The sequence below is a fragment of the Heterodontus francisci genome, chromosome 2, assembly GCF_036365525.1.
Source record: "Heterodontus francisci isolate sHetFra1 chromosome 2, sHetFra1.hap1, whole genome shotgun sequence".
Lineage (NCBI taxonomy): Eukaryota > Metazoa > Chordata > Chondrichthyes > Heterodontiformes > Heterodontidae > Heterodontus > Heterodontus francisci.
In genome coordinates, this window is record NC_090372.1 from 79394959 (window position 1) to 79422260 (window position 27302).

The window sequence follows — 27302 nt, forward strand, 5'->3', positions numbered from 1 at the left end:
CAGTGATGGTAATGCCATTGAATGTCAAGGGGATATCATTAGATTCTCTCTTGTTGGAGATGGTCATTGCCTGGCACTTGTGTGGCATGAATGTTACTTGCCACTTATCAGCCCAAGCCTGGATATTGTCCAGGTCTTGCTGCATTTCTAGACGGACTGCTTCAGTATCTGAGGAGTCGCAAATGATGCTGAACATTGTGCAATCATCAGCTAACATCCCCACTTTTGACCTTATGATTGAAGGAAGGTCATTGATGAAGAGTTGAAGATGGTTGGGCCTCGGACAGTACCCTGAGGAACTCCTGCAGTGACATCCTGGAGCTGAGATGATTTACCTCCAACAACCACAAGCATCTTCTTTTGCGCTAGGTACGACTCCAACCAGCGGAGAGCTTTCCCCTGATTCCCATTGACTCTAGTTTTGCTAGGGCTCCTTGATGCCATACTCAGTCAAATACTGCCTTGATATCAAGGGCAGTCACTCTCACCACATCTTGAGTTCAGCTGTGTGTGCGTGTGTGTGTTTGCGTGTGTGTGTTTGTGTGTGCGCATGCGTGCGTGTGTGTGTGTGAAAGTTGGCACGTTGTTTATTATGTTTATTAGTTCAGTTTAGGTACAATAAAGTTAACCTCTTTCTTTGCTAAACTCAAGAAAACCTGTCCAATTGGTTCTTGTTATGATCGCAGCAAGTAAGTAATCAAACACCTACTGAATTGGCCAGTATATGCACTTTAAGAAAGAATTAAACCTGTTGTGATCAAACAAGGAGAGGGAAAAGAGGGAAGCCCTTCGATCCCTCCTCACTTGACCATCACACATACAATTGGAAAGAGAGCAAAGTCTTCTCTATCCTACCCCGACAATGTGCCTGATTCTCAAATTGAGAAGAGTACTCCCTACTGCACCCATGTAACAATTTCCATTTCACACACCAACAATCCCTTGATCTTTCCAAGTGAGATTTGCAATTAACCAGCCCACATCCATTGAGAACTACGTTAAGACTACTCAAACTCATTTCACGTGGCATCCTGCCAGACAACAGACAGACAAAACTTTCATCCCATCAGTCTGGGTTAGATTTGGCACCTATTTTTAGGATTGTAATAGGATTAATAACAGTTATGAATCTAAAGCATTTTGTAAGAAATAAAACTGCACAATTGAGGCATGCATCATCCAGTAGAGCAGGGTCTATATACTTACTTCAACAGGGACAGCTGCTGGAGGCACAGGAGTGTACTGGGGAATGTAGGTCCCTTGCATAGGTGCTGCAGCAGTCATGTACTGTAAAAACACAAGAGGATTACTTGAGGTTCTTTTCCTGCTTGGACCAAAGAATGATAAAGTGCATTTTTAAAGCACAGCACAATGTAACAGGTCAATAGTAAAGACTAATGTGAAAATAGGACATTAAAATGCAAGATAACTGCACAATTTGAACATAGCAGATTTTGTTCTGCAAATTTTACCTAAACACTTCTACAGTTTCCTGAAGGCCTTGGTAAATCTCTAAATATCAACTAGGAATTCTGTCTCTGGACCCTCTACTGCAGTCACATGGCTGCGCATGTTTGCATATGTCGCCTGACAGATGACACAGGTTATCTCTTTGGAGCCTTATTGTTCCAAAACGTCACCACATAGACCAGCTGAATCTTTAACTCTTGATTTGCCAGGAAATTTCTATCTCCTTGGACCAATTAGCATTGTTAATTTTCTGATCTGAAACACTGTTCAATCAAGCTACTGTAATATCACTTTGCCACTGTAACATTAAACTTATAACACTAAAATAGGCACTTAAAACACAACTTTAAATAAAAATAAAAAGAACTAAATTCTGCTTGCCATCACATGCTTTCCACTTTTGTTTTCTTTCCCTTTATCTGTAACTATTTTATTTTTGCAACTTTGGTTTTACCTTTACCTACTTAATTTACTATAACTTTCCTCTAAAAATTAAGGTTTAAGCTTGCGAGTACCTTGGGCAAAGATTTCCTGTTTGCTCTGTGCAGTGAAACCATAGCATATTTTTTTAGGCTTTGCTATACATAGTGTGTCGAAGCTATCTTCCCCGACACCCTTTCATCATTCTCTTGCCTTTCACCACTGATTTTGAAGGTTGGAATACATTTACTAAAGATGCACAGGGATCATTCTTTGACACATTTTAATGTATCAAAGCAATACACCAAGAAACAGCAATGGAATGAGTATACTTGGTAGCACCCCGTAAAATAGACAGCACTCAAACAAGTAAATAAAAGCAAAATACTGCGGATGCTGGAAATCTGAAATAAAAACACAAAGTGCTGGAAATACTCAGCAGGTCTGACAGCACCTGTGGAGAGAGAAGCAGAGTTAACGTTTCAGGTCTGTGGCCTTTTGACGTTAACTGCTCCTCAAATAAGTAAACTTGTCTATGGCACTGGAAAGGTTAATGAATTTATCCCCGATCCAATCATTCCCTTTGTAAGCTTTTAAAAACAGTGTCTTTAAATAGGGAAATATGCAGAACATGGAGCAATATAACCTTCCCAAAATATAGTTACAGATAATTGACTGAGATGTAAATTTTGGACTAAGGATCAATGGCACATGATGTGCTTTTGTGTCCACTGTGGGGTTGCACACTGCTCCGGTCAGTGGGATTTTATTTTATTTTTTAATGTGACAGTTTGTCATTTGTGAGCAGGGACTCTCATTGGTTAGTTGTTAGGTAATGAAAGCAGTTTCCTGTCTGTGTAAACAGTGAAAGCAAGTATACATACAAGATATCCAGCCATTTGTAGATATGTTATGACTATAAAAGTCTTAAATATAACAAACTAAGATGATAATCCTAACAAGGATCTTATGTATATATTAAATTAAATAACAACACAATAATACATATCTGAGGAATACAATTAACGATTTTACAATATTTTAATAAGCATAAATTGGATATAATTACTCTACTTTGGCACTCAATCTGCCATCACATCCATTGTATACATTTTATATTTGTAAAGAGCAGCTAAAATGAAACCTGCAATATCAGCGATTTTAAGCCTGTGTTCGGAAGGATCTGAACAATCTTCCAGATTAGTTGAATTGCTTCCGCGTCATTGTAATATCATTGCTGACTGGCTGATTAGGCTGTTAATCTGACATATAAATATACCATTTTAAAGGTGCATCATCTTATGCTGTCACCTGTAATCTGCTATGCCAACCAAACTTGCAATAATTAGCACTCATTAAATCACAATTTAATTAAATCATGCAGCACAGAAGGCGACTATTCAGCCTACTGTGTCTGTGCCAGTTCTTTGAAAGAGCTACCTAATTAGTCCCACTCCCTTGTCCTTTCTTCGTAGCCCTGCAACATGTCAACCATTCAATTATTTACCCAATTCCCTTTCATAAGTGTCATGAAGACTCCCACCTGCCAAGAAGGAGGCATATTAATTTTGTCATATGAACATGAATGTTTAAACTGTTGCAGGAGTGAAGAAATTACTTGTTTAAAGAAATCACCAGACATTTGGCTGGAGGATATTTGCATACTAAGAGATAGTGCTTGGAGAGGCAAAGCAACTACTCCATGGTCCAATTAACCCAAATGGATTTGGATCACCAGACACTGTGGTGTAAGAAAGCCCGTATTCTAGTGTCTGCTAAAATGAGAATCCACAAACGCAGGAGTGGTTAAACCAGCTGGTCACCTGACTAATGTGCTGCCCCAGGTTTTTTGAATTACACACAGGCCAATTTGAAGACAGACTGCAGATTGCAACTGAACCTGGAACAAGTGAGCCTCTCTCCTGGCTGGCTCTCTCTCGCTTTCTCACAGGCCTCCGGACCCACTGAAGTCGCTTAAACCTTGAGAGAGAAAAGACTCCTACAGCAAAACAAGTTAAAGCGTGCACTGGGCCCCAACGAACAGCAAGACATACTAGCAACCAAAGACTCCACATTGAACTCAAAGGGCTGTAAATACACCCAGCTATTGCCTCAAACTTTTCCCCTTTATTCGTTCTACTTTTTCAGTTTCTATCTACGTGTGTGTTTATTGTGTATGCATGCTAGTGTGGTCGCGTCACGTATTCGTAGTTGTTAACCTGATTCAAGTTTAAGGTTAATAAACTTCCACCTTGCTTGTTTAAATCTAAGAAAACCTGTCTGATTGATTTCTTTGCCTTACAATTGGAAAGCAGTGAACAAGGATTCACTGAGGGGGAAGCTAAAACACGATGTTTTTAAAATTAAATCCTGTTATGGTTAAACCAGCAAAGGCTGAGAGGGATCCCCTAGACTCCTTTCTCACCTGCTTGTAACAGAAATTTGGGGGCTAGCATCCTGGATTTGACCCACTGACAAATGAGAAATTGGAAGTGAGAAGCTAAATTGATCCCAATCAAAAAGACAAACGTTTTCACTACAGGTTTTCTTGTGGCTGTGTGTGCTACAATACTAACATGTCTGTGACTGACGCCAGTAGCTCCCCAAGCCAGGGTGAAGTCATTTGGGATAAGTTAAAAGCACCATCTATGGAAGAGTTGAGAAAAATGGCTGAGCAGTGCGGGGATCAATGTCTGTGCCAAGGCTGGAAAGTCTGAACTCCTGAGGCTAGTGGCCAACCAGTTTTCCCTTGAATTTGAAGAAGCAGCAACAGGGTGAGCAGTAGACCTAGACAGGGTATTGCTAGCAAAGCTACAATTGGAAGACAGGAAATTTGAATTAGAAGACAGGGAAAGAGAAAGAGAGAGACAGCAGAAAGAAAGAGAGAGGAGAAAGGGGAAAGAAAACCTTCCAGAAGGAATGTGAAGAAAGAGAGAGGAGAAAGAGAAAGAGAGAGCCTTCCAGAAGGAATGCGAAGAGAGAGAGCTGAGGCAGCTTGAGTTAACTAGGGGGTGACAGAATAACCCCAGTGAAAGCATGGCCAATATGAAGGTGCGTAATTCAGGGCTGGGTACAGAATTGTTAAAACTTTCCCAACTGATCCCAAAATTCAATGAGTGAGCTGTGGAAGCCTTTTTGTGCCTATTGAAGAACTGACAAGGCAGCTAAAGTGGCCAGCTGAGGCTTATTCCATGTTGCCAGAGGAGAGTTCATCCAATTATGAACTGACAAAAAAATGCTATCCTCGGGGCATACGAGTTCATACCGGAAGCCTATCACCAAAATTTAAGAACCCTCAAGAAGCAAGCTGATCAAACTTACCTGGAGTTTGATAGAAATAAGCATCTGGCTTTTGACCAGTGGCTGAGGGCTCTTAAGGTGCAGGTCAGCTATGAAAATCTCAGCGAGGTAATTTTGCTAGAAAAATTTAAAAACTTTCTCCCACTCTCCATAAAGACACATGTAGAGTAACAGAATGTTCATAGAGCCCGGCAGGCAGCACTTCTAGTCAATGAGTTTGCTCTCATTTATAAGTCGGTTTCCCTGGGGAAAACCTATCCTCATTGTCCCCACAAATCCGAAAAGGACAACGAGTGGGAAGGTGAAAGAAGCTCAAGCAGTCCTGGGAGGGAACGAGAAACAGGAGACACAGGGGGCCCTCCTCCAGCCAAAAAGGAAGGTGCTGTAAGTAGGAGTGAGACCCTGAGACTTGTGTGCTTCCATTGCAATAAAGCAGGGCAACCAAGAGCTGACTGCTGGAAACTAAAGGGAAAATCTGTAGGGTTAATCAGGGCACACCCGCTCAGTGAAGAAGGGACCCTGATGGAAGTACAGCAGAACAAGCTGTAGCTTTAACTGCAGTAAGAGTGAGACCCAGGAAGCTTACGGCTGCAAGTGCAGGAAAATTTAATAGGATTCCTGAAGTTATCAAGGCTTAGTATCTGAAGGGAGAGTAATCCCATATCCCTTGAGTGGGGCAAGCAAGCCCATGGGGCCACTAGATCCCTTTTACTGGGAAAAGGCCTCACCTTCTGCCAGAGAGCGCAGCGAACATCAGAATGGTGGTGAATGGAGGGCAGCGTATGCCTGTACCTGCACACCGGGTGCACTTGGAGTGCGACCTAGTTTTGGGACCGGTGCCCGTAAGAACTGTCCCTAGTTTGCCTGTGGACGGGGTTGACCTGCTCCTAGGTAATGATCTGGCGGGGATGAAGGTGGTAGCTTCCTCAGTAGTGAAAGAGAGACTGCAGGAGGTCAGAAAAACAGGGTAGTGGCAGGACAGAGTTCCCTGCAGTTTCCCTGAATGTGTAGTGAATGAGGCCATGATCACACCAGCTCCGCCATAGGAGACTGAATGGGCACTGCAGGCAGATGGCCATGACGTCTGTCTGTCCGAAACTTTCTTTGGAAAGTTCGAAGACCTAGGGAATGAGTTAAATGAATCTTCCCTAGCTGAGGCTCAGCAAGCTGACCCAGTATTGAGAGAGTTAGCACAGGCTGCCCAGTCTGAAATTGGGAGGAAGTCCCTGACTGCTACTATTTAAAGAATGAGGTACTGATGAGGAAATTGAGTTCTTCTCAGACCTGAGAGCAAAGAGTGGACAGTAGTTCACCAGTTAGTGGTGCCGCAGAGGTACCGGAGAGAAAGATTAAGAATGGCCCAAGAGACTACAACGGCTGTACATGTCGGTATATGAGAAACAAGGCCTGCATAAGACAGCAGTTTGACTGGCCAAAACTTCACAAAGATGTGGTGGAGTACTGTTGGAGTTGCCACATGTGCCGGGTTGAGAGGAAACCCCAACCTACAGTGAAAACTGCACCCCAAGTCCTGTATCGGTGCTTGGAGGATCCTCCAGCAGAGGGCTGGTGAACTGTAAGGGACCCCTGCTGAGAACAAAAGGGGAGAGGAAGGCACAAGGCTGGCAAAAGGCTAGAAAGGAAAGGGGAAAAAGGGACTAAGAGGACAAGTTAAAGGAAGTCCGGGAGGAATCCCAAATTGAAACCCCTACTGTCTGGTCAGCCAACCCCGAAATATTTGAAAAGTTAGACCCCACATCCACCTGTGTAAATACAGACACTAGAAGCACACCACCAGAGTTGCTAACAACATGCAGAGACAAAGAAAGTCCTCAAGGGGGCAGAGAAACCGTGAGGGTGATGCCTTACCTAGTCGAAGTGCCGCAGGGGAGTGCAGTAGAATCTGGGCAAATACTTGGAAGCAGGAGTGTCCCAGAGGACAAAGGGAAGATTAGCAAAGAATTCTCCCCCACAGTCAGGAAAAAGGGGAATCAACCATCCCCTAAGGTAAAAGCCCTTGCATGACTCATCAAAGCACTGAAAGAGAGTTCAGAGTGGAACCGCCCACTGCCACCGCCCATAAGCAGAACTCCAACCTAGGGCTAATTAAATCTAACCTTCACCCTGCAGATCTCAACAGGAACAAAGACACCCTAAGCAGTCATGGAAATGTGAAAACTGAAAAACTTCCCCAAAAACCACATGTTTATTGGGATGCCAAAAAGGGAAGTTTAAAGCAGCACTGCTACCAAGAAAAGACAGGCTGTAACAATTGTTAGGATTTCTGAATGAATGAGAGATGCATGTGTATTTTCCTGTACCTATCTTCTCTCTAGTCCCTTTTAATGAAATGCTCTTTAAAAATAAGAATCGCATTTCACTCCGCTGGGTGTGGAGGTGTCATGAAGACCCCCACCTGCCAAGAATGAGGTATATTAATTTCATCATATGAACATGAATTTTTAAACTGCTGCTGGAGTGAAGAAATGACTTGTTTAAAGAGATCACCAGACAGTTGGCTGGAGGACATTTGCATACTAAGAGACAGTGCTTGGAGAGACAAAGTAACTACTCCCTGGTCCAATTAACCCAAATGTATTTGGATCACCAGACGCTGAAGGTGTAAGAAAGCTTGCATTCCAGTGTCTACTAAGATGGAGAATCCACAAACGCAGGAGTGGTTAAACCAGCTGGCCACATGACTAACCTGCTGGCGCAGGCTTTTTGAACTACACACAGGACAGTTTGAAGACAGACTGCAGATTGCAACTGAACCTGGAACAAGAGAGCCTCTCTCCTGGCTGGCTCTCTCTCGCTTTCTCACGCGCCTCTGGACCCACAAAAGATATGTAAAACTCAAGAAAGAAAAGACTCCTACATCGAAAGAAGTTAAAGCGTGCACTGGGCCCCAACGAGCATCAAGACTTACTGACAACCAAAGACTCCACATTGAACTCAAAGGGCTGTAAATACACCCAGCTATTGCCTCAAACTTTTCCCCTTTATTTTTTCTGTCTCCATCTGCGTATGTGTTTATGGCATATTTGTAGTCATTAACCGGATTAGAGCTTAAGGTTAATAAACCTCCACCTTGCTTGTTTAAATCTAAGAAAACCTGTCTGATTGATTTCTTTGCCTTACAATTGGAAAGCAATGAACAAGGATTCACTGCGGGGGGAATTAAACCCTGTTATGGGTAAATCAGGCAAGGCTGAGAGGAAACCCCTAGACGTCTTTCTCACCTGGTCATAACATAAGTTATTATTGAAATAGCTTCCACCACCTTTTCAGGCAGTGCATTCCAGATCATAACAACTCATTGTATAAAAACAAATTCTCATCTTGTCCCTGGTTCTTTTGCTAATTACCTTTAATCTGTGCCCTTGGAATCAATTTCTTCTTATTTACTCTATCAACATCCTTCATGATTTTGACCACCTCTACTAAATCACCCCTAACATTTTCTGTTCTAAGCTTTTCTAGTCTCTCCACATAACTTAAGCCCCACATCCCTGATATCATTCTAGCAAATCTCCCCTGTGCTCTCTCTACGGGATTAACATCTGACCTAAAGTGTGATGCACAGAATTGGACACAATACTCCAGCCGGGGCCTAACCAATGATTCACAAAGGTTTACCATAACTTCCTTGCTTTTATACTCTGTTTATAAAGCCAAGGATTTTGTGTGCTTTTTTAACAGACTTCTCAACTTGTCTTGTCACCTTCAAAGATTTGTGTATATACACCCCCAGGTCTCTTTGTTCCTGCATCCTTTTAAAACTGTACCATTTAGTTTATATTATTTTCCTCATTCTTCCTATCAAAATGCATAATTTCACACTTCTCTATGTTAAATTACATCTGCCATTCACCAATCTGTCTATGGTCATCTTAAGTTTGTTACTATCCGCCTCAATTCATTTATGTGCCATACCTGTCCCCCATTCAGAAGATTAATTAATGCCTTTTACATGTACCATCTGCACTACACACCATTTTCCAATTGAGGAAATGAAGAGGACACCTGCTCACTGGTTTCTTTGCCAAAGTTCTTTTGCAGTTGACCACAAGTAGAATTGTACAGGCCGCTGAAGTACCTGCTGATTTTCCTTTTTTGCCTGTGGAGAAGCAGCTTGCCTCCTGCTGAGATTAGGATCTTATTGTGTGGGAATTGCACAACAGATCCCAGGGAAAATTCACCAAGATTCACTCTCAATGGAGAGCCAAGTTAGATGGGGAAATCAGGTTGAAGAATAAGGCTTTAAGGTTATAGCCCAATCTGCACTTCAACATATTGAGCTTTGGTGCTGGAAGCGCTGTCTCACTGCATCATCCACCAAGGTCTTATATCTTTGGTGCAATGTGTTGTATACTGGGCTGCCCACCAAATTAATGTACAAAATTCAAACTTTGAGATTATTTCTACAGCTTGTTACAAAATTAATGTTTTCTGTTCATTTGATTTATTTTAATTTTAAAAGTATAATTGCAGAAATATTGTAAAAGAAACTGCAGAGGAAAGTAAATTATAAACGCAAGGATAAATATATAAAAGATAGGTTCATTGTAAAGAACCCCTCTCGAGCTAGGAATAAAGAAAAATTACAGCACATCCTACCTTACAGAAGAAAATTAACATTTAGTCTTATTGTTGCAGCTTTAAGGATACCACCAGGTTCACAGAACTGCAGGGTCGAAGTTTGTGCCGGCGGCGAGGGTCTTGACATCGGGTGAAACCGATGCCAAGATCCCCACGTCGACTCTTGTATGGAAGGCCTGCTGAGTTTAGTGCCAATCAGGCACTTAACTGGACAGCAGTGGGCCTTCCATACAATTTAGGACACGCCGCTGCAAGTCCCAGCCTTGTAGAACTGCCAGCCAATCAGAGGCCGGGGCAGCTGCAGCGCCACTCTGGAGGCGTTGGCTGCTGCTATAGCTGCAGCGACCAAAACACTGAGGAGCGGCGCTGGAACCAGGCTCAAGGTAGGTCAGGGAGGAGGGGTCTCGCTGGGTGGAGGTCATGGGGGGGGGCGGAGGGGATTCAGCAGAAAGAGCAAGGGGCAGCCCTCAGCGGGCCCCCACCCCTTCCCGATGCCAGATCCCTTGTTCAGGCACTAAATGCCTTTGAACGAGAGGCTCCATCCCCCCCACCCAGCAGCCAGGAAGCAGCGCCCATGGTTTTTTGTGCCGTGCTTCCTGCCCACTGCACGGGTAATTGCGGCTGCAGATGGAAGAGGCCCTTCATTAGGGGTTAATTACCCAGTTAAGGGCCTCAATTGGCAATGCGGCGGGAAGGCAGGTCACAGGCCTTCCCACCTCGGACTAAATTTTGGTGGAGGCACGATGGTGGCGCCATCCCCCCCCACCATCATCCCACCTGATTTTATGCTCTCCCCACCTCCAAACCCGCTGCGTGGGTGAGCAGAAAATCTCACCCACAGAATTACAGAATTGTTACAGCACAGAAGGAGGCCATTGGGCCTATCGTGTCTGCACCGGCTCTCCAAGTGAGCAATTTACCTAGTGCCATTCCCCCGCCTTCTCCCCATAACCCTGCACATTTTTCCTTTTCAGAGAACTATCTAATTCCCTTTTGAATGCCTCGATTGAATCTGCCTGCACCACACTCTCAGGCAGTGCATTCCAGATCCTAACCACTCGCTGCATGAAAAGGGTTTTCCTTACGTCACCATTGCTTCTTTTGCCAATTACCTTAAATCTGTGCCCTCTCATTCTCGATCCTTTCACAAGTGGGAACAGTTTCTCCCTATCTACTCTGTCCACACCCCTCATGATCTTGAATACCTCTATCAAATCTCCTCTCAGCCTTCTCTTCTCCAAGAAAAATAGTTCCAACTTCTACAATCTATTTTAGTAAATGAAGTTCCTCATCCCTGGAACCATTCTCATGAATCTTTTCTGCACTTTCTCCATTGCCTTCCAATTTTTCCTTAAATGCGGAACCCAGAACTGTCGGTAACAGTCCAGCTGAGACCGAACTAGCATTTTATACACGTTTGTCACAGAGACACACAACTGACCTCAGCTCAATCAGAGCACGGTCTAATGCAGGGCAACATCCTTTCTACTCCTCGAAATGGTGTCTGACAGTGGAAATCGCACTATCTACCAAGTTATACAGCCATACTCAGTAAACTTTGAATTATTCTGCGGTCTTGGATGGCTCCCTATGGACATTTAGGATTGTAGAGGATTTAAGCTGGTTTGAACCCAAGGAAGCTACTTACTGATGAAGCTGGTGGCTAATGTCAACTGAACTGCTATGTGGCGAGTTGAAAACTCAAAATAGCAGGTCCTCTCAGAGCTCCAACCATAACATGCAGCATTTGATTTCCCCTCTATATAATTTCTTTTAAATGTAATTAGATGGCAGGAGGACTATACAGAATAAGTTCTCACTCCACCTTTCCCTTTAAGCCTTTATGACCACACACCTTATTGTGAGGAACAACCTGTAAAAAAAATCTTTCATTTTATTCCAAGCTGTTGGCAGATGTGAAAACACCATCCCAACAATGATAACCATCTCGGAGTAAAAGATGGACTGTAAGTAGCTGGCAAAGACAGGGCAGCCTGACCCTATAAAGATATAACCTGATTCATTTAATAATACCATGAACATTGCGCGGACTGTGTATAGTAAAATCCAGTGCCTACAATAGCATTCTACACTTCCTCCCTTTGAGGTGACTCTGCTGGTGCGCTGCCCAAGTCTTCAAACACTTCAAACATTTCAAACTCCTGCTCGCAAAATAGAAAGTGTGAATCTAAATTTAAACAGGGGCTTCACATTTGCCAAATGTCCATAATTAACTTGCATAAAAAGCTAACCCCTTTCAAGTCTACAGCAAAACATGCAAAATAGAGCCCAATGGTGCCCATGTTTGTTCAAAAGGTTTACACATAATGCCAGGTTAAATGAACCAGTAAAATATATTAACAGACAACATGGCTCTGGATTATAAATTACTTATTTCATCATAGAGCTGCAAAGTGCTGTGGGATTTATAGTTCAACTTTCAACTGACCTTCATGGGAGTTGTGACTTTTATAAACAACTATCATTCCTAGATTATACAGCTGCAAACTGACCACCTCCAGGCGCGTATCCATTGTCTCTCGAGATAAGGAGGCCCAAAAGAACAGCTGCAAACTTCATGCACAAAAGGAGTCAGAAGCTTCCTTTCCCTTTTATTATTTATTTCTAATTTATCCTTCCAGCCCAGTGTCTGGTGATCTTCAAACAAGTAATTTCTTCACTCCAGCAACAGTTTAAATCATGTTCATATGACAAAATTAAAATGCCTCATTCTTGGCAGGTGGGGGTCTGCATGACAACACATTTCCCGCAGGGGCCATTGGATATCACTTAGGATTGGGAATTCAGGTTGATTTTTCTCTCCTTAGCTCAAGGATGCTGAGACCAATAGTTGTGGTCCAATTGCTGGCCCCACTGAGATCAGGTAAGTCAGCAAACACCTGGGATCAAACATGGGGGTCTAGAAATTTGTCCATGCAGCACCTATTTTTTGGGCTCTAAATGGTTTTGTAAGCCTCCAATATGGTGGGCAAAACACATAAGTAAAATGTACACCACTCACCATATTGGTAAAGGCCCACCCCTGACATAGACATTAGGCCCTCTTGCCTCTGAATCACAAGGTTCTGGGTTGAAGTTCCAATCCAGGGCTTCAGCACAAAAATCAATGCTGACATTCCAGTGCAGCACTAAGGGAGTGCTACGCTGTTGTGGGTGCTGTCTTTTGCATGAGACGTTAAACCGAGGCCCCATCTGCCTGCTCGGGTGGATGTAAAAGATCCCCTGGTGCTATTTCGAAGAGGAGCAGGAGAGTTATCCTTGGTGTCCTGGCCAATATTTATTTCTCAATCAACATCACAAAACAGATTATCTGGTCACTATCACATTGTTGTTCGTGGGAGCTGGCTGTGCACAAATTGGCTGCCATGTTTCCTACAACAGTGATTATACTTCAAAAGTATTTCATTGGCTGTAAAGCACTTTGAGACATCCGGTGGTCGTGAAAGGCGCTATATAAATGCAAGTCTTTCGTTCAAATGCCTGTTTGAGGCCCCAATTGCAGGACTAATTCACCCTGAGGCAGCAGGGATTGGCTAGACTCAGGAAAACCAGGTCTAACAGCAGGCCTCGTCCCTAACCGATACAGTATTATAAAATATATATACCTGAATATGTGGAGCTGAGAAGAACAGAAATGTTCCTCCTAACCCCACCTTTAAAAAATGCTGAAGCTATTATCCATTGTTCCCACCACTGCCGTCTCCCCACCACCGTCACCCTCCCCTCACCCAGTCACACAACCAGAACTGCTATCTAACCCGGCCACACTTTACCGAGCCCTGGCCACCGCTACCTCCCAACCCAATTAATACCCCACACCCCCGCCACACACCACTTCCCAACCCAACTGCCCCCCTTCTTGGTTGCACCGCCCCCCCCCCCCCCCCTCCTTACTTACCTGAGGGCTGTTGTGCAGTAGTGGCTCGATCTTCAATCCCACTTGGCTGACAAGCTGCCTGCTGCTGTCCACAGCTCGTGGGCTTGATGGAAATGAGGTCCAAACCAAGGTCCAATATTTGGTGCACCATGGGCCTCCCTAAATTTGTAAAAATTGATGGACCACCAACATTTAGCAGCCTTGAGTTTGCATTATAGTGTGACAAGATCAAATCACTAATACACAGTTTTATAGTTTTGTACATTGAGGGTCTGGGAGGGCAAAACAAAAAAATGGCATGCAGGAAAGTGTGATTTTAACAATGTTGATTTAATAGCAGTGTAGTACTGGTCCACACAACCCCACCATCTCATATATCAATAAAAAACTCCTAAAAATCAAGAGAGGCTGTATAAAAATCATGAATTGCTTTTTTTTTCAGACATTAACTAATATAGGTTGACAGTTGGTTTATAAACCTCATTATTGGCTTATTTAATCGCTAACAGGTCAGAGCTCTTTACAAAAACTGTGGGCAGGATTTGGGGTTTTTGTTTGGGACCCCGGCATCCAGATGGAATGGGAGTCACAATCCTGCACTATGTGGGTCGCAGTCACCCAGCAGTGATTTTCCCTGAATTGGTGAAATAGTGGCTAGAGGGTGGGCTCTCAACGTTAGAGGGCCACTAGGAGGCCCTCCAGCTTGGAAGGAGCTGCAGCCAGCCTTTTCAGGCAAGAGAGAGGGGACACCTCCATCTTGAGACACCCTTTCTCCAACTTTTAAAATTTTTAAAGTAAAAAATGCAATCAGAAGCCGAGCCACTATTGTAGAGGTTGAACCTCTCCACAAGACAGTCTGCGACCTTAGCTATGGCCAGGGAAGTGGAGAGTGCCTCAAAGGCTGCCTGGAGTGCTGGCCCCCCCACCCCAGTCTGCCACTGGCAGGCCACCTCCAGGTAGCTGGCCTGGTCCCTGACGCAGCATGAGTATGCCTAGCACACAGCCCAAAATAGTGTGAACGTGTTCATTCTTGGACGAGGAGCAGTAAGAGTATGATCAACCTAGACTCAGAGCAGGGAAAATTTCAGTTAGCCTCTGACAATAGGCCTTTAGTGGCCATTTAATCCCTTTAATTAGCTACCTGCCGCTTGCGGGCGGGTAGCCCTGCCAGCCCCCATCCCATCTTCAGGAAAAGGGCCTGCGGTGGGAAAGCAGGATAATGCCAGAAAATAGGCACTCCAGCCAGTGGCATAAATCCATAGTCATCCCATCTGGGGCTGAAAGTCCGATATTACTGCATCTGAACGTGCTTTACAAAACACTTGCAAAAAATCCTACCTGTTATCAGTTGTGCATTCTGTCTTAACAGACAGAGAGAGGGTCAAGTTTACCAGCATACTATCTCTAGTTTGTGGAGTTGGTCAATGCGACAGGTTTCTGGGGGATATTCTATTTTGTTGACAGTTCTGTAGCCAAAAATGTCCTAAAACTGGGCACAGTGATTTCTTGCAAGGTATATCAATCATTCCGCGCATGTGCACCTGTTTCAGGACTGTGCATGCGCACTCAGTTACGCACGCACATATCCCTAGACTCTGGAGAGCTGATTGGAGAGGAAACCTGAAGTTGGACCTGCAGAAACCTGTTGTCTTCTCAAACCTGAAACCTAAAGCTGCCTTGTTACCTGGAACCTGAAGCTGCTTGCTGCCTGCCTTCCCTGTGTCTTGTCTGGAGCCTGAAACACTGTAGTGCAACTATTAGGAAGCCACAAATCACTACTGTGACGAATGCAGCAATCAATCCAAAACTGACTCATGTGGAGCACTACAAATTGCAAACAAACAACTCACCAACTGTATTAGTAGCTACCACGGATTACTATTGAAGTTAACGTGCAACTATGAAGAACCAGCAATCAATCCACAATTTAAGCACAAAGATTGATTTCTAACAAAACTACTATAAATTATTATTGAGCTTAACGATTAAAGCAGCAATCTACAACACTACAATTACTATTGAGGTTAACAACACAGCCAAAGCTACAAAGATTCAAACAGAAGCAACTTCAGTGACCAGTGCAACTGCAGCAACTTTAGGCCCCAGCTCCACAAGCTTCAGGCAGCAAGCAGCTTCAGACTCCCGGCACAGCGGGAAGCAGGCCCCAGGCTGGGCAAAGCAAGGTGCTTCGGCACCGCTCTCTTCTGGTTTCCACTACAATCGGCTCTCCGGAGCCTAGGAGCATGCTCAGGCGCAAAGGATTACGTGCGCAGTCCATAATCAGGTACACATGTGCAGAAGGACTAAAACGCCTGTGAATAATCATGCCAGTTCTGGTTCGAATGCCTGTGAAAAATCGCAAGATTTCAGAGCCCTCTCACGAGATCACGAGTGAGGTTTAGTTTTACTTAGAAATCACGTCTCTCGTGATAAATTTACAAGAGTTGGCATGGCTGCTGGTGGATGAGCAGAATAAACATGGTCCGTAATGGTAAGCAGCAGCAGCAACATGAATATGCCTAGCACACAGCCCAAAACAGTGTGAACGTGTTAATTCTTGGATGAGGAGCAGTGAGAGCATGATCAACCTAGACCCAGAACAAGGTAAACATGATCATTGCTTGACTCAAAGCAGGGTGAAGATCGTCATTCCCAGACCAGGAGCAGAGTGAACATGGCCATTCCTGGACTATGAGCAGTGTGAACATGGTCATTACTGGACTAGCAGAGTGAACATGGTCATTCCTGAACTAGGAGCAGTGTGAACATGGTCATTACTGGACTAGCAGAGTGAACATGGTCAGTCCTGAACTAGGAGCAGTGTGAACATGGTCATTACTGGACTAGCAGAGTGAACATGGTCAGTCCTGAACTAGGAGCAGTGTGAACATGGTCATTACTGGACTAGCAGAGTGAACATGGTCATTCCTGAACTAGGAGCAGTGTGAACATGGTCATTACTGGACTAGCAGAGTGAACATGGTCATTCCTGAACTAGGAGCAGTGTGAACATGGTCATTCCTGGACTCGGAGCAGTATGAACATGGTCATTACTGGACTAGCAGAGTGAACATGGTCATTCCTGAACTAGGAGCAGTGTGAACATGGTCATTACTGGATTAGCAGAGTGAACATGGTCAGTCCTGAACTAGGAGCAGTGTGAACATGGTCATTACTGGACTAGCAGAGTGAACATGGTCAGTCCTGGATTAGGAGCAGAGTGAACATGGTCATTACTGGACTAGGAGCAGTGTGAACATGGTCATTACTGGACTAGGAGCAGTGTGAACATGGTCATTACTGGACTAGCAGAGTGAACATGGTCATTCCTGAACTAGAAGCAGTGTGAACATGGTCATTCCTGGACTCGGAGCAGTATGAACATGGTCATTACTGGACTAGCAGAGTGAACATGGTCAGTCCTGAACTAGGAGCAGTGTGAACATGGTCATTCCTGGACTCGGAGCAGTATGAACATGGTCATTACTGGACTAGCAGAGTGAACATGGTCATTCCTGAACTAGGAGCAGTATGAACATGGTCATTACTGGACTAGCAGAGTGAACATGGTCAGTCCTGAACTAGGAGCAGTGTGAACATGGTCATTCCTGGACTCGGAGCAGTATGAACATGGTCATTACTGGACTAGCAGAGTGAACATGGTCATTCCTGAACTAGGAGCAGTGTGAACATGGTCATTCCTGGACTCGGAGCAGTATGAACATGGTCATTACTGGACTAGCAGAGTGAACATGGTCATTCCTGAACTAGGAGCAGTGTGAACATGGTCATTACTGGATTAGCAGAGTGAACATGGTCAGTCCTGAACTAGGAGCAGTGTGAACATGGTCATTACTGGACTAGCAGAGTGAACATGGTCAGTCCTGGATTAGGAGCAGAGTGAACATGGTCATTACTGGATTAGCAGAGTGAACATGGTCAGTCCTGAACTAGGAGCAGTGTGAACATGGTCATTACTGGACTAGCAGAGTGAACATGGTCAGTCCTGGATTAGGAGCAGTGTGAACATGGTCATTACTGGACTAGCAGAGTGAACATGGTCAGTCCTGAACTATGAGCAGTGTGAACATGGTCATTACTGGACTAGGAGCAGTGTGAACATGGTCATTACTGGACTAGGAGCAGTGTGAACATGGTCATTACTGGACTAGCAGAGTGAACATGGTCATTCCTGAACTAGGAGCAGTGTGAACATGGTCATTACTGGACTAGCAGAGTGAACATGGTCAGTCCTGAACTATGAGCAGTGTGAACATGGTCATTACTGGACTAGCAGAGTGAACATGGTCAGTCCTGAACTAGGAGCAGTGTGAACATGGTCATTACTGGACTAGCAGAGTGAACATGGTCATTCCTGAACTAGAAGCAGTGTGAACATGGTCATTCCTGGACTCGGAGCAGTATGAACATGGTCATTACTGGACTAGCAGAGTGAACATGGTCATTCCTGAACTAGGAGCAGTGTGAACATGGTCATTACTGGATTAGCAGAGTGAACATGGTCAGTCCTGAACTAGGAGCAGTGTGAACATGGTCATTACTGGACTAGCAGAGTGAACATGGTCAGTCCTGGATTAGGAGCAGAGTGAACATGGTCAGTCCTGGATTAGGAGCAGAGTGAACATGGTCAGTCCTGGACTAGGAGCAGAGTGAACATGGTCATTGCTGGATTAGGAACAGTCGTGTACAACTGGGCTGTATTTGAGTCAATTATATCCTCTGACTAATATAAATGTTTCCTTAAATTATGGGCCTGATTTTCCATAGAATTCCCCTAATTTCTGGCTGTAACTTCAGTAGGTTAGTAGAACTCCCAAAGAAACAGTGGAAATGCCATGCTTTCGACAGTGGCTCCACCTACCTGTTCTGCTGTTTCCCCACTGGTGAAACCCCACAGAAATCCCAGACCTTTTTTTTTCATTTCAAACTTTTTCTTTTGTGTTATTGTTGAACTATAGTAATTATTTCCATCCAATCATTCCTTTATTTGTATACCCTAAAAAGGGCCATGGTAAAAAAAAATCATGCAAATCTAAAATCTTTCCTTTTTTTGCACATTTTATAACATGATTTGGCTTCAGCTGGTATATTCCACAGTGGCACCATCTCCAACTTAATTCAAACCCACCACTGAGCTGTTCTGTCTGGAAATTAATTTCACTTATAATGAGAACATTTGAATCGGGAATCATTAAGTTTACTGTGTCAAAGCAATGAGCAGTTGCCATCCTGTTGAGGGACATATTCATTCAGAGTCCCATAATGCACGCTGTTGGGATGTCTTTTGGCTGACTGCCTATTCACCTCCAGTGAGCTATCACAAGAATGCACAGCCTCCAATGGATTGGATTGTGTAATGGATTGGGGCATCTTCCATTTCACTAATGAGAAAAGTTAAAAAGCCATTACTCGCATTGATTAACTGTGTTGAGGAGGCACAATGTGCATTACTGCTAGATCTGCACAGAACATTTCTAATTATTACTATTGGTGGTTAAACCAAGTACAATCTCATTATTACAGACTAGAAGAAAAAGAGAGCCATAAAAAATACCAGGTGGGCCAAGTGTGCTGTTCAAATATTGTCAGTGTTATCAAAACATGAAGTTCCTGATCAAAGGAAGATGCTCAAGCCAATGCACCAGATCCAGTAGAGAGAGAGAAATGGAGATGATACGCCTATCAGCACATGCATGCTAGTTTCCAAATTTTGCAAGAAACCAGATTATTCAGTATGTGTGGAGGAGAAATGTTGCTGCTGGGAGTCCACCAGCCATAGGGGTTGGATGTATTTCAGTAAATAGATATAGGGTGTCTTGACTGTGTGCCATGATGTTAAGACAATGTGTGCAACTATGTCAGCTTTAGATATTAAACTGAAGGTAACATGGCACATTTTCACCTCCAAGTCATGTCATTGGGTGTCAAGAGATTGAATTCATGCCACGGTTATTTTATTTCATTCGACACATAAAGCATCTTTTCAGCCAACCACATGGGCTTTCAACTCAATTTGTTCATTGGACAGCCAGGAATTTAAAGCTGACTATTCCAAACTTGAAACACTTGAGGGGAATTTCCCTCGAGCTTCTCCCCATCCAATTTAGCATAATATCCTTTTTATGCAAATAAAATGTGCTGGATTGCTGGGGATGGGGTTGTGTGGGGGGAGGGGGGCGGGGGGAGGGGGCAGCCTAAGAAGCTCTGACAAAATTTACCCTCATTCACTTTGGGGTGACAGTTTCCTAACTCACAAAGTCAGTTGGCTAAACAAGGTCACCCAACAGAGTAATTTGCATGGTTTCATCCACACTTGGAGCTTGGAACAATGTAACAGTAGAGTGAACATGGGCGGCACAGTGGCGCAGTGGTTACACCGCAGCCTCACAGCTCCAGCGACCCGGGTTCAATTCTGGGTACTGCCTGTGTGGAGTTTGCAAGTTCTCCCTGTGTCTGCGTGGGTTTCCTCCGGGTGCTCCGGTTTCCTCCCACATGCCAAAGACTTGCAGGTTGATAGGTAAATTGGCCATTAGTAATTGCCTCTAGTATAGGTAGGTGGTAGGGAAATATAGGGACAAGTGGGGATGTGGTAGGAATATGGAATTAGTGTAGGATTAATATAAATGGGTGGTTGATGGTCGGCACAGACTCGGTGGGCCGAAGGGCCTGTTTCAGTGCTGTATCTCTAAACTAAACTAAACATGGTCATTCTTGGACTTGGAGCAGAGTGAACATGGTCATTCCTGGACCTGGAGCAGAGTGAACATGGACATTCCTGGACCTGGAGCAGAGTGAACATGGACATTCCTGGACCCGGAGCAGAGTGAACATGGACATTCCTGGACCCGGAGCAGAGTGAACATGGACATTCCTGGACTCGGAGTAGAGTGAACATGGACATTCCTGGACTCGGAGTAGAGTGAACATGTATTCTGAACTGCAGATATGTATGTCAATGGACATATCATCAACTTTAAACTAGACACTGGAGCAAGTGTAACAGTTTTATCAGACAATGAACCGTGGTTATCAACCCATTGCCTGCAACCAAAGAAACTCAGTTACACAGTCTAGGAGGGACTGAACAGAAAGTCAAGGGAAAGCGATAGGCAACACTCCAGTACAAGGGAAAGCAGATATTGGAAACACTATTTGTCCTACAGAATCAAGAATTTTCTCTTTTAAATAGAAGAGCTTGTATAGATCTTAATCTTATCAGGAAGTAGAAGCAGGTGCATTGTCCAGACCTACTGTTGACCATCCCACAAAACAGGATGGTAACTTAATTCATGAGATTGAGTCATATTCTCAGTTCACTGCATCACAGTGGCCGGCAAGTTCAAAAAGCTCCAAGAAATTCATCATGCACAAGATGAGAAATGCATCCGTATTCGTCAATATTGCACGCAAGGTTGGCCACAGCAGTGTCCCAGTGGTACGGTGATGAAAATCTTGTTTGAGTACAGAAAGCACTTTACTATTGTATATGACGAGAGGCTGATGATTTCAGTCTCACTCTGAGCAGACATCTTGGAGAAAATTCACCAGGGCCAATGGCTATCACAAAATGCAGAGCACGAGATCAGTTGTCCGTGTGGTGACTGGGAATATTGAGAGATATAGAAGAATTGATTTCTAATTGCCTGGTATGCGCAGTGCACAGACCAGACCAGACGGAACCCGTTATCTCAACCCGATTTCCAACCAGACCATGGGAATGTCTGGGGATGGATCTATTCATGTTTATTGGGAAATCCTACCTGATTATCATTGATGATTTTTCCAGGTGGATTGAAGTCAAACGTTTGTACCTGGGAGACCGGAGCAGCAGTCAGTGGACCTGGGAGAAGACATATCCAGAGCGGGAGCTATAAATCCAGACCGGGGCTCGAGGCCCTTACTTACCTGGGAGACCGCAGCAGCAGTCAGCAGACCTGGGAAGAGGTAGATACGGAGCGGGAGCTATAAATCCAGACTGGGGCTCGAGGCCCTTACTTACCTGGGAGACCGGAGCAGCAGTCAGCAGACCTGGGAAGAGGTAGATACGGAGCGGGAGTTATAAATCCAGACCGAGGCTTGAGGCCCTTACTTACCTGGGAGACCGCAGCAGCAGTCAGCAGTCTCTCCGGCTGTGTCGGCGTGCGCTGGGTTGAAAAGTGAAAAAAAAACTTACTGACATCACGGGAAATCTGTAAACTGATTGGTTGGTAAGTAACAGCTGTTATTGCCTGTAAATAACTTTAAAAATCAGAGAAAAAAAGTTTTTTTTTGAACCCTCAAATAGCTACCTAGCAAGTGGTAAGTTGGTACTACTAAGGTTTTATAATTACTAATTAGAATAGTGTTGTTTGGACAGAGTATAAGGCGATGAGTTGTGAGTGAGGGATTTTACTGACTCGGGGAAGGAGGTGCTCTTTGGTCTCTTTCTTTTCTTTTCTGCCTTTTCAGCCTCCACGGTACAGGGGAAGAAGCTGAATGGCAAATAATTAGTAAGTTATTCTACTTATTACATTAGCAATAATTAGTTTGTAAAGTTGACGTATGGCAGAACAGCTCGGCCCAGCGGAATGTGCCTCCTGTGGTTATGTGGGAAGCTGGGGACGTACTATGTGTCCTTGACAAACACATCTGCAGGAAGTGTCACCAGCTGCAGAAGCTTGAGCTCGGGGTTTCGGAACCCGAGCGGCGGCTGGAGTCACTGTGGCGCATCCGCGAGGCAGAGAACTACGTGGATAGCAGGTTTCAGGAGGTAGTTACCGCCTGAGCTTAAGAGAGCACAGGCAGAGGGGGACAGGGTGGCTGCCAGACAGACAAGAAGGTCAAGGCAGGTAGTGCAGGAGACTCTGGAGGGCATCCCACTTTCTAACCGGTATTCAGTTCTGAGTACCAATGGGAGAGAGGGTTCCTCTGGAGAGTGCAGTGACAGTCATAACCAGAGCACCATGGGTGGCTCAGCTGTACAGGGAGGGAGCAGAAAAGACAAGAGAGCAATAGTGTAGGGGATTCTATAGTTAGGGGAACAGACAGGCATTTCTGTGGTTGCAAACGTGATTCCAGGACAGTATGTTTCCTCCCTGGAGCAAGGGTCATGGATATCACCGAGTGGATACAGGGCATTCTGCAGGGCGAGGGTGCACAGCCAGAGGTCGTGGTCCACATTAGTACCAACGATGTCGGAGTTAGCAAAGAGATTAGCAAGCAGGATCTCACAGGTAGTAATCTCCACATTACTCCGAAGGCCACGTGCAAGTGAGTATAGAAATAGGAGAATACACCAGATGAATACATGGCTCGAGAGATGGTGCAAGAGGGAGGGCTTCAGATTTCTCAGGCATTGGGACCGGTTCTGGGGAAGGTGAGACCTGTGCAAGCCTGACGGTCTACACCTGAACAGGACTGAGACAAATATCCTCGCAGGAAGGTTTGCTAGTGCTGTTGGGGATGGTTTAAACTAGTTTGGCAGGGGAATGGGAACCTGAGGGCAGTTTCAGACAGGACAATTTCAGGACAGGGAACGGGAGGCAGAAAATTAGAGAGTGACTCTAAAAGACAGAAGAAGCAAAGGTTAAAAAGTGTGCAGCACAGGAATTTGGCAGTGTTAAACGGTATTTATTTAAATGCAATGAGTATAGTAAATAAAGCCGATGAGCTGAGGGCACAGATAGACACATGGCAACACGATATCACTGCTATAATGGAAACTTGGCTTAAAGAGGGGTAAGAATGGCAGCTCAACATCCCTGGATATAGAGTTTTCAGGCGGGATAGAGAGGGGGATAAAAAAGGAGGGGGTGTAACATTATTGGTTCAGGAATCAATAACAGCTGTGAGGAGGGATGATATACTAAATGAATCATCAAATAAGGCCATATGGGTGGAGATCAGAAGTAAAAATGGGGTAGCCACACTACTAGGAGTGTACTATAGACCCCCAAATAGTGAGAGGGAGCTGGAGGAAAAAATATGCAGGCAAATATCTGAGTGCAAAAACTATAGGGCAATAATAGTTGCGGATTTCAACTACCCTAATATCAACTGGAATACAAACAATGTAAAGGGCACAGAGGACACAAAATTCTTGATCTGCATTCGAGAATTTTTTTAGCCAGCACGTAACAAGCCCAATGAGAGGGGGCACAATTCTAGATTTAGTCTTCGGTAATGAGGCTGGGCAAGTGGATGAAGTAGCAGTGTGTGACCATTTTGGAAATAGCAATTATAATATAGTTAGTTTTAGCATAATCATGGAAAACAGGAGTAAAAGTTCTAAATTGGGGGAAGGCAATTTTTACGAAACTGAGAGGTAATCTGGTGAAAGTAGACTGGATACTGCTACTTGACGGAAAATCAGTGGCAAACCAGTGGGAGGCATTCAAAAGGCACAGTGTAGGTAGGTCCCCACAAAGATAAAGGGTGGTACGGCCAAATCTAGAGCCTCCTAGTTATCTTGAAGCTTACAGAGTAAGTTAAAGTAGAAAAAGAAAGCTTAAGACGATCACAAAAAACGTAATACTTTTGAAAGCCTAGAGGAGTACAGAAAGTGCAGGGGTGACGTAAAAATGGAAATTAGGAAAGCAAAGAGAGGACAGGTAAAATCATGGAAAACCCAAAGATGTTTTATCAGTATATTAAGAGCAAGAGGATAACTAAGGAAAAGGTAGAGCCTTTCAGAGATGTACAAGGGAACTTACACTGTGGATGGGTTCTAAATGAGTTTTTTGTCTCTGTCTTTACAAAGGAGAGGGATGATGCAGACATTGTAGTAAAAGAGGAGGACTGTGAAATATTAGATAGGGGCTGACATCCTTGAAAGTGGATAAATTGTCAGGGCCAGATGGATTGCATCCCATGTTGTTAAAGGAAGCCAGGGAGGAAATAGTGGATGCACTGAGGATCATCTTCAAATCCTCACTGGATGTGGGCGAGGTGCCAGAGGATTGGAGATCTGCGAACGTTATACCATTGTTTAAAAAGGGTGCGAGGGATAGGCCAAATAATTATAGGCTGGTCAGTCTGACCTCGGTAGAGTCTGCAAAGGGATATAGATAGGTTAAGTGAGTTGGCAAAAATTTGGCTGATGGAGTATATTGTGGGAAAATGTGAGGTTCTCCACTTTGGCAGGAAGAATAGAAAAGCAGTATATTATTTAAATGGAGAGAGACTGCAGAATGCTGTGGTACAGGGGGATTTGGGCATCCTTGGACACGAATCACAAAAAGTCAGCGTACAGGTGCAACAAGTAATTAGGAAGGCAAATGGAATGTTGGCCTTCATAGCAAGGGGATGGAGTATAAAAGTAGGGATGTCTTGCTAGAGCTGTTCAGGGCATTGGTGAGACTGCACCTAGAGCACTGTGTACAGTTTTGGTGTCCTTACTTAAGGAGGGATACTAGCATTGGAAGCAATTCAGAGAAGGTTCACTAAGCTGATTCCTGGGATGGAGTGGTTTATAAGGAAAGGTTGAACAGCTTGGGCCTATACTCGTTGGAGTTTAGAGGACTGAGAGGTGCTCTTATTGAAACACATAAGATTCTGAGGGGGCTTGACAGGGTAGATGCTGAGATTTTGTTTCCCCCTCATGGGGGAATACAGAGCTAGGGGCACAGTTTCAAATTAAGGGGTCTCCCATTTAAGCTGGAGATGAGGAGAAATTTCTTCTCTCAGAGAGTCGTTAGGGTTTGGACTTCACTTCCCCATAGAGCGGTGGAGGCTGAATCATTCAATATATTCAAAGCTGAGTTAAACAAATTTTTGATCTACAAGGGAGTCAAGGGTTATGGTGGGCAGGTGGAAAAGTGGAGTTAAAGCCACAATCAAGCAACCATGCTCTTCTTGAATGGTGGAGCAGGCTCGAGGGGTTCAATGGTCTACTCCTGCACCTACTTCTTATGTTCAAAGGTCAGAAAAAAGGGTGAGAGGATTTGATTAGCCCTTTTTATGTTGTCCCATGACCTTTGTAGTTTTCCTATGGAAGCCTGGAGCTTGTCCACAGTTGCTGTAGATACTTAGAAACCATTCAAATAAGGAGGGAAGGCGTCTTCACGACCTCCTACTTCATTTTCTAGAGCAAATATTTGGTGGATACTCAGCATAGGGAGGCCCGGAAAATATGCTGATGTGATCCGCACCTGAACCCAAGCCAACAGGGGTTGTGAGCGGGCCGAAGACTATAAGATCAGCTTTTATTGGTGTTTTAACATACCCCTACCCATTGAATGTCCAGATATAATCAGAACTTTCTGATTATGTCAAGAAGTCCAAACTGTATGTGACAAAGGAAATCTACGAGCTATGTATGAAGGATCTAGAGGGTGCGTGGCACTGCTATCACCAAAGTTGCGACGCTGAAGTCAGCAGATGGTGAAGTACTCATCGAAGGAAGTAAATAGATGTCCCGCTGGGCTGAACACTACTGTGAGCTGTACTCCTGAGAGTCAGACATCTCCCAGTCTGTGCTTGATGCTCTCCTGCAACTTCTTGTCATGGATGAGTTAGACAAAGAACCCTCATCACTGAAGCTCAAGAAGGCCACAGACTGCCCAGTGAACAGAAAGGCACCAGGCAAGGATGGAATTCCACAAGAACACAAGAAATAGGAGCAGGAGTAGACCATATGGCCCATCGAACCTGCTCCAACAATCAATATGATCATGGCTCATCTTAGGCTTCAAATCCACTTTCCCTCCTGCTCTCATTCTTCTAAACTCCAGAGAGTACAGGCCCAATTTACTCAGCCTCTCATCACAGGACAATCCCCTCATCCCAGGGAACAATTTAGTGAACCTTCGCTGTACCGCCTCCAATGCAAGTATATCCTTTCTTAAATGTGGAGATCAAAATTGCACAGTATTCCAGATGTGGTCTCACCAAAACCCTATACAATTGTAGCAAGACTTTATTCCTGTGCTCCAATCCCCTTGCAATAAAGGCCAACATGCCATTTGCCTTCCTAATTGCTTGCTGTACCTGCATGCTATCTTGCTGCGTTCCTTGTACAAGCACACCCAATTCTTTGAACAGCAACACTTACAAGTTTTGCACCTTTGAAAAAATATTCTGCTTTTCTGTTCTTACGACCAACGTGAATAACTTCACACTTCCCCACATTATACTCCATCTGCCATCCTGTTGCCCACTTACTTAACTTGTCTATATCACTTTGCAGCCTCTTTATGTCCTCTCCACACCTTACCTTTCCACCTACCTTTGTATCATCAGCAAACTTAGACAAATTACTCTCTGTCTCTTGATCTAAGTCATTAATATAGATTGTAAATAGCTTCGGCCCCAGCACTGATTCTTGTGAATGCCCCGTTTATGCCCACTCTTTGCTTCCTGTCTGTTAATCAATGCTAACATATTACCCCCAACTCCAGGAGCCCTTATCTTGCCTTTGAAGCTTTTGTGTGGCACCTTATCGAATGCCTTTTGGAAATCCAGGTATACTACATCTACTGGTTGCCTTTTATCTACACTACTAGTTAAGGCAGAAGTTGGCTGGCTCCTGCTGGCTTCCTGATGCACTGGCAGTTTCAGCTGTTTTAACTTGTCACCTGCAAAGAAACCCACCCACCTTGACAGAACAAAACAC

At 44.3% G+C, this 27302-nt stretch overlaps 1 protein-coding gene across 8 annotated transcripts in view; it reads right to left on the reverse strand.

The window, feature by feature from the left end:
• Positions 1-27302, reverse strand: part of LOC137384908 (RNA-binding motif, single-stranded-interacting protein 3) — a 1676909-nt gene that overhangs the window by 11377 nt on the left and 1638230 nt on the right. For all 8 annotated transcript variants that reach the window (XM_068059619.1, XM_068059634.1, XM_068059609.1 and 5 more), the window contains one exon: positions 1207-1287. In XM_068059619.1, coding sequence (XP_067915720.1) covers positions 1207-1287 — 81 coding nt within the window. The remainder of the gene's footprint in view (positions 1-1206; positions 1288-27302) is intronic.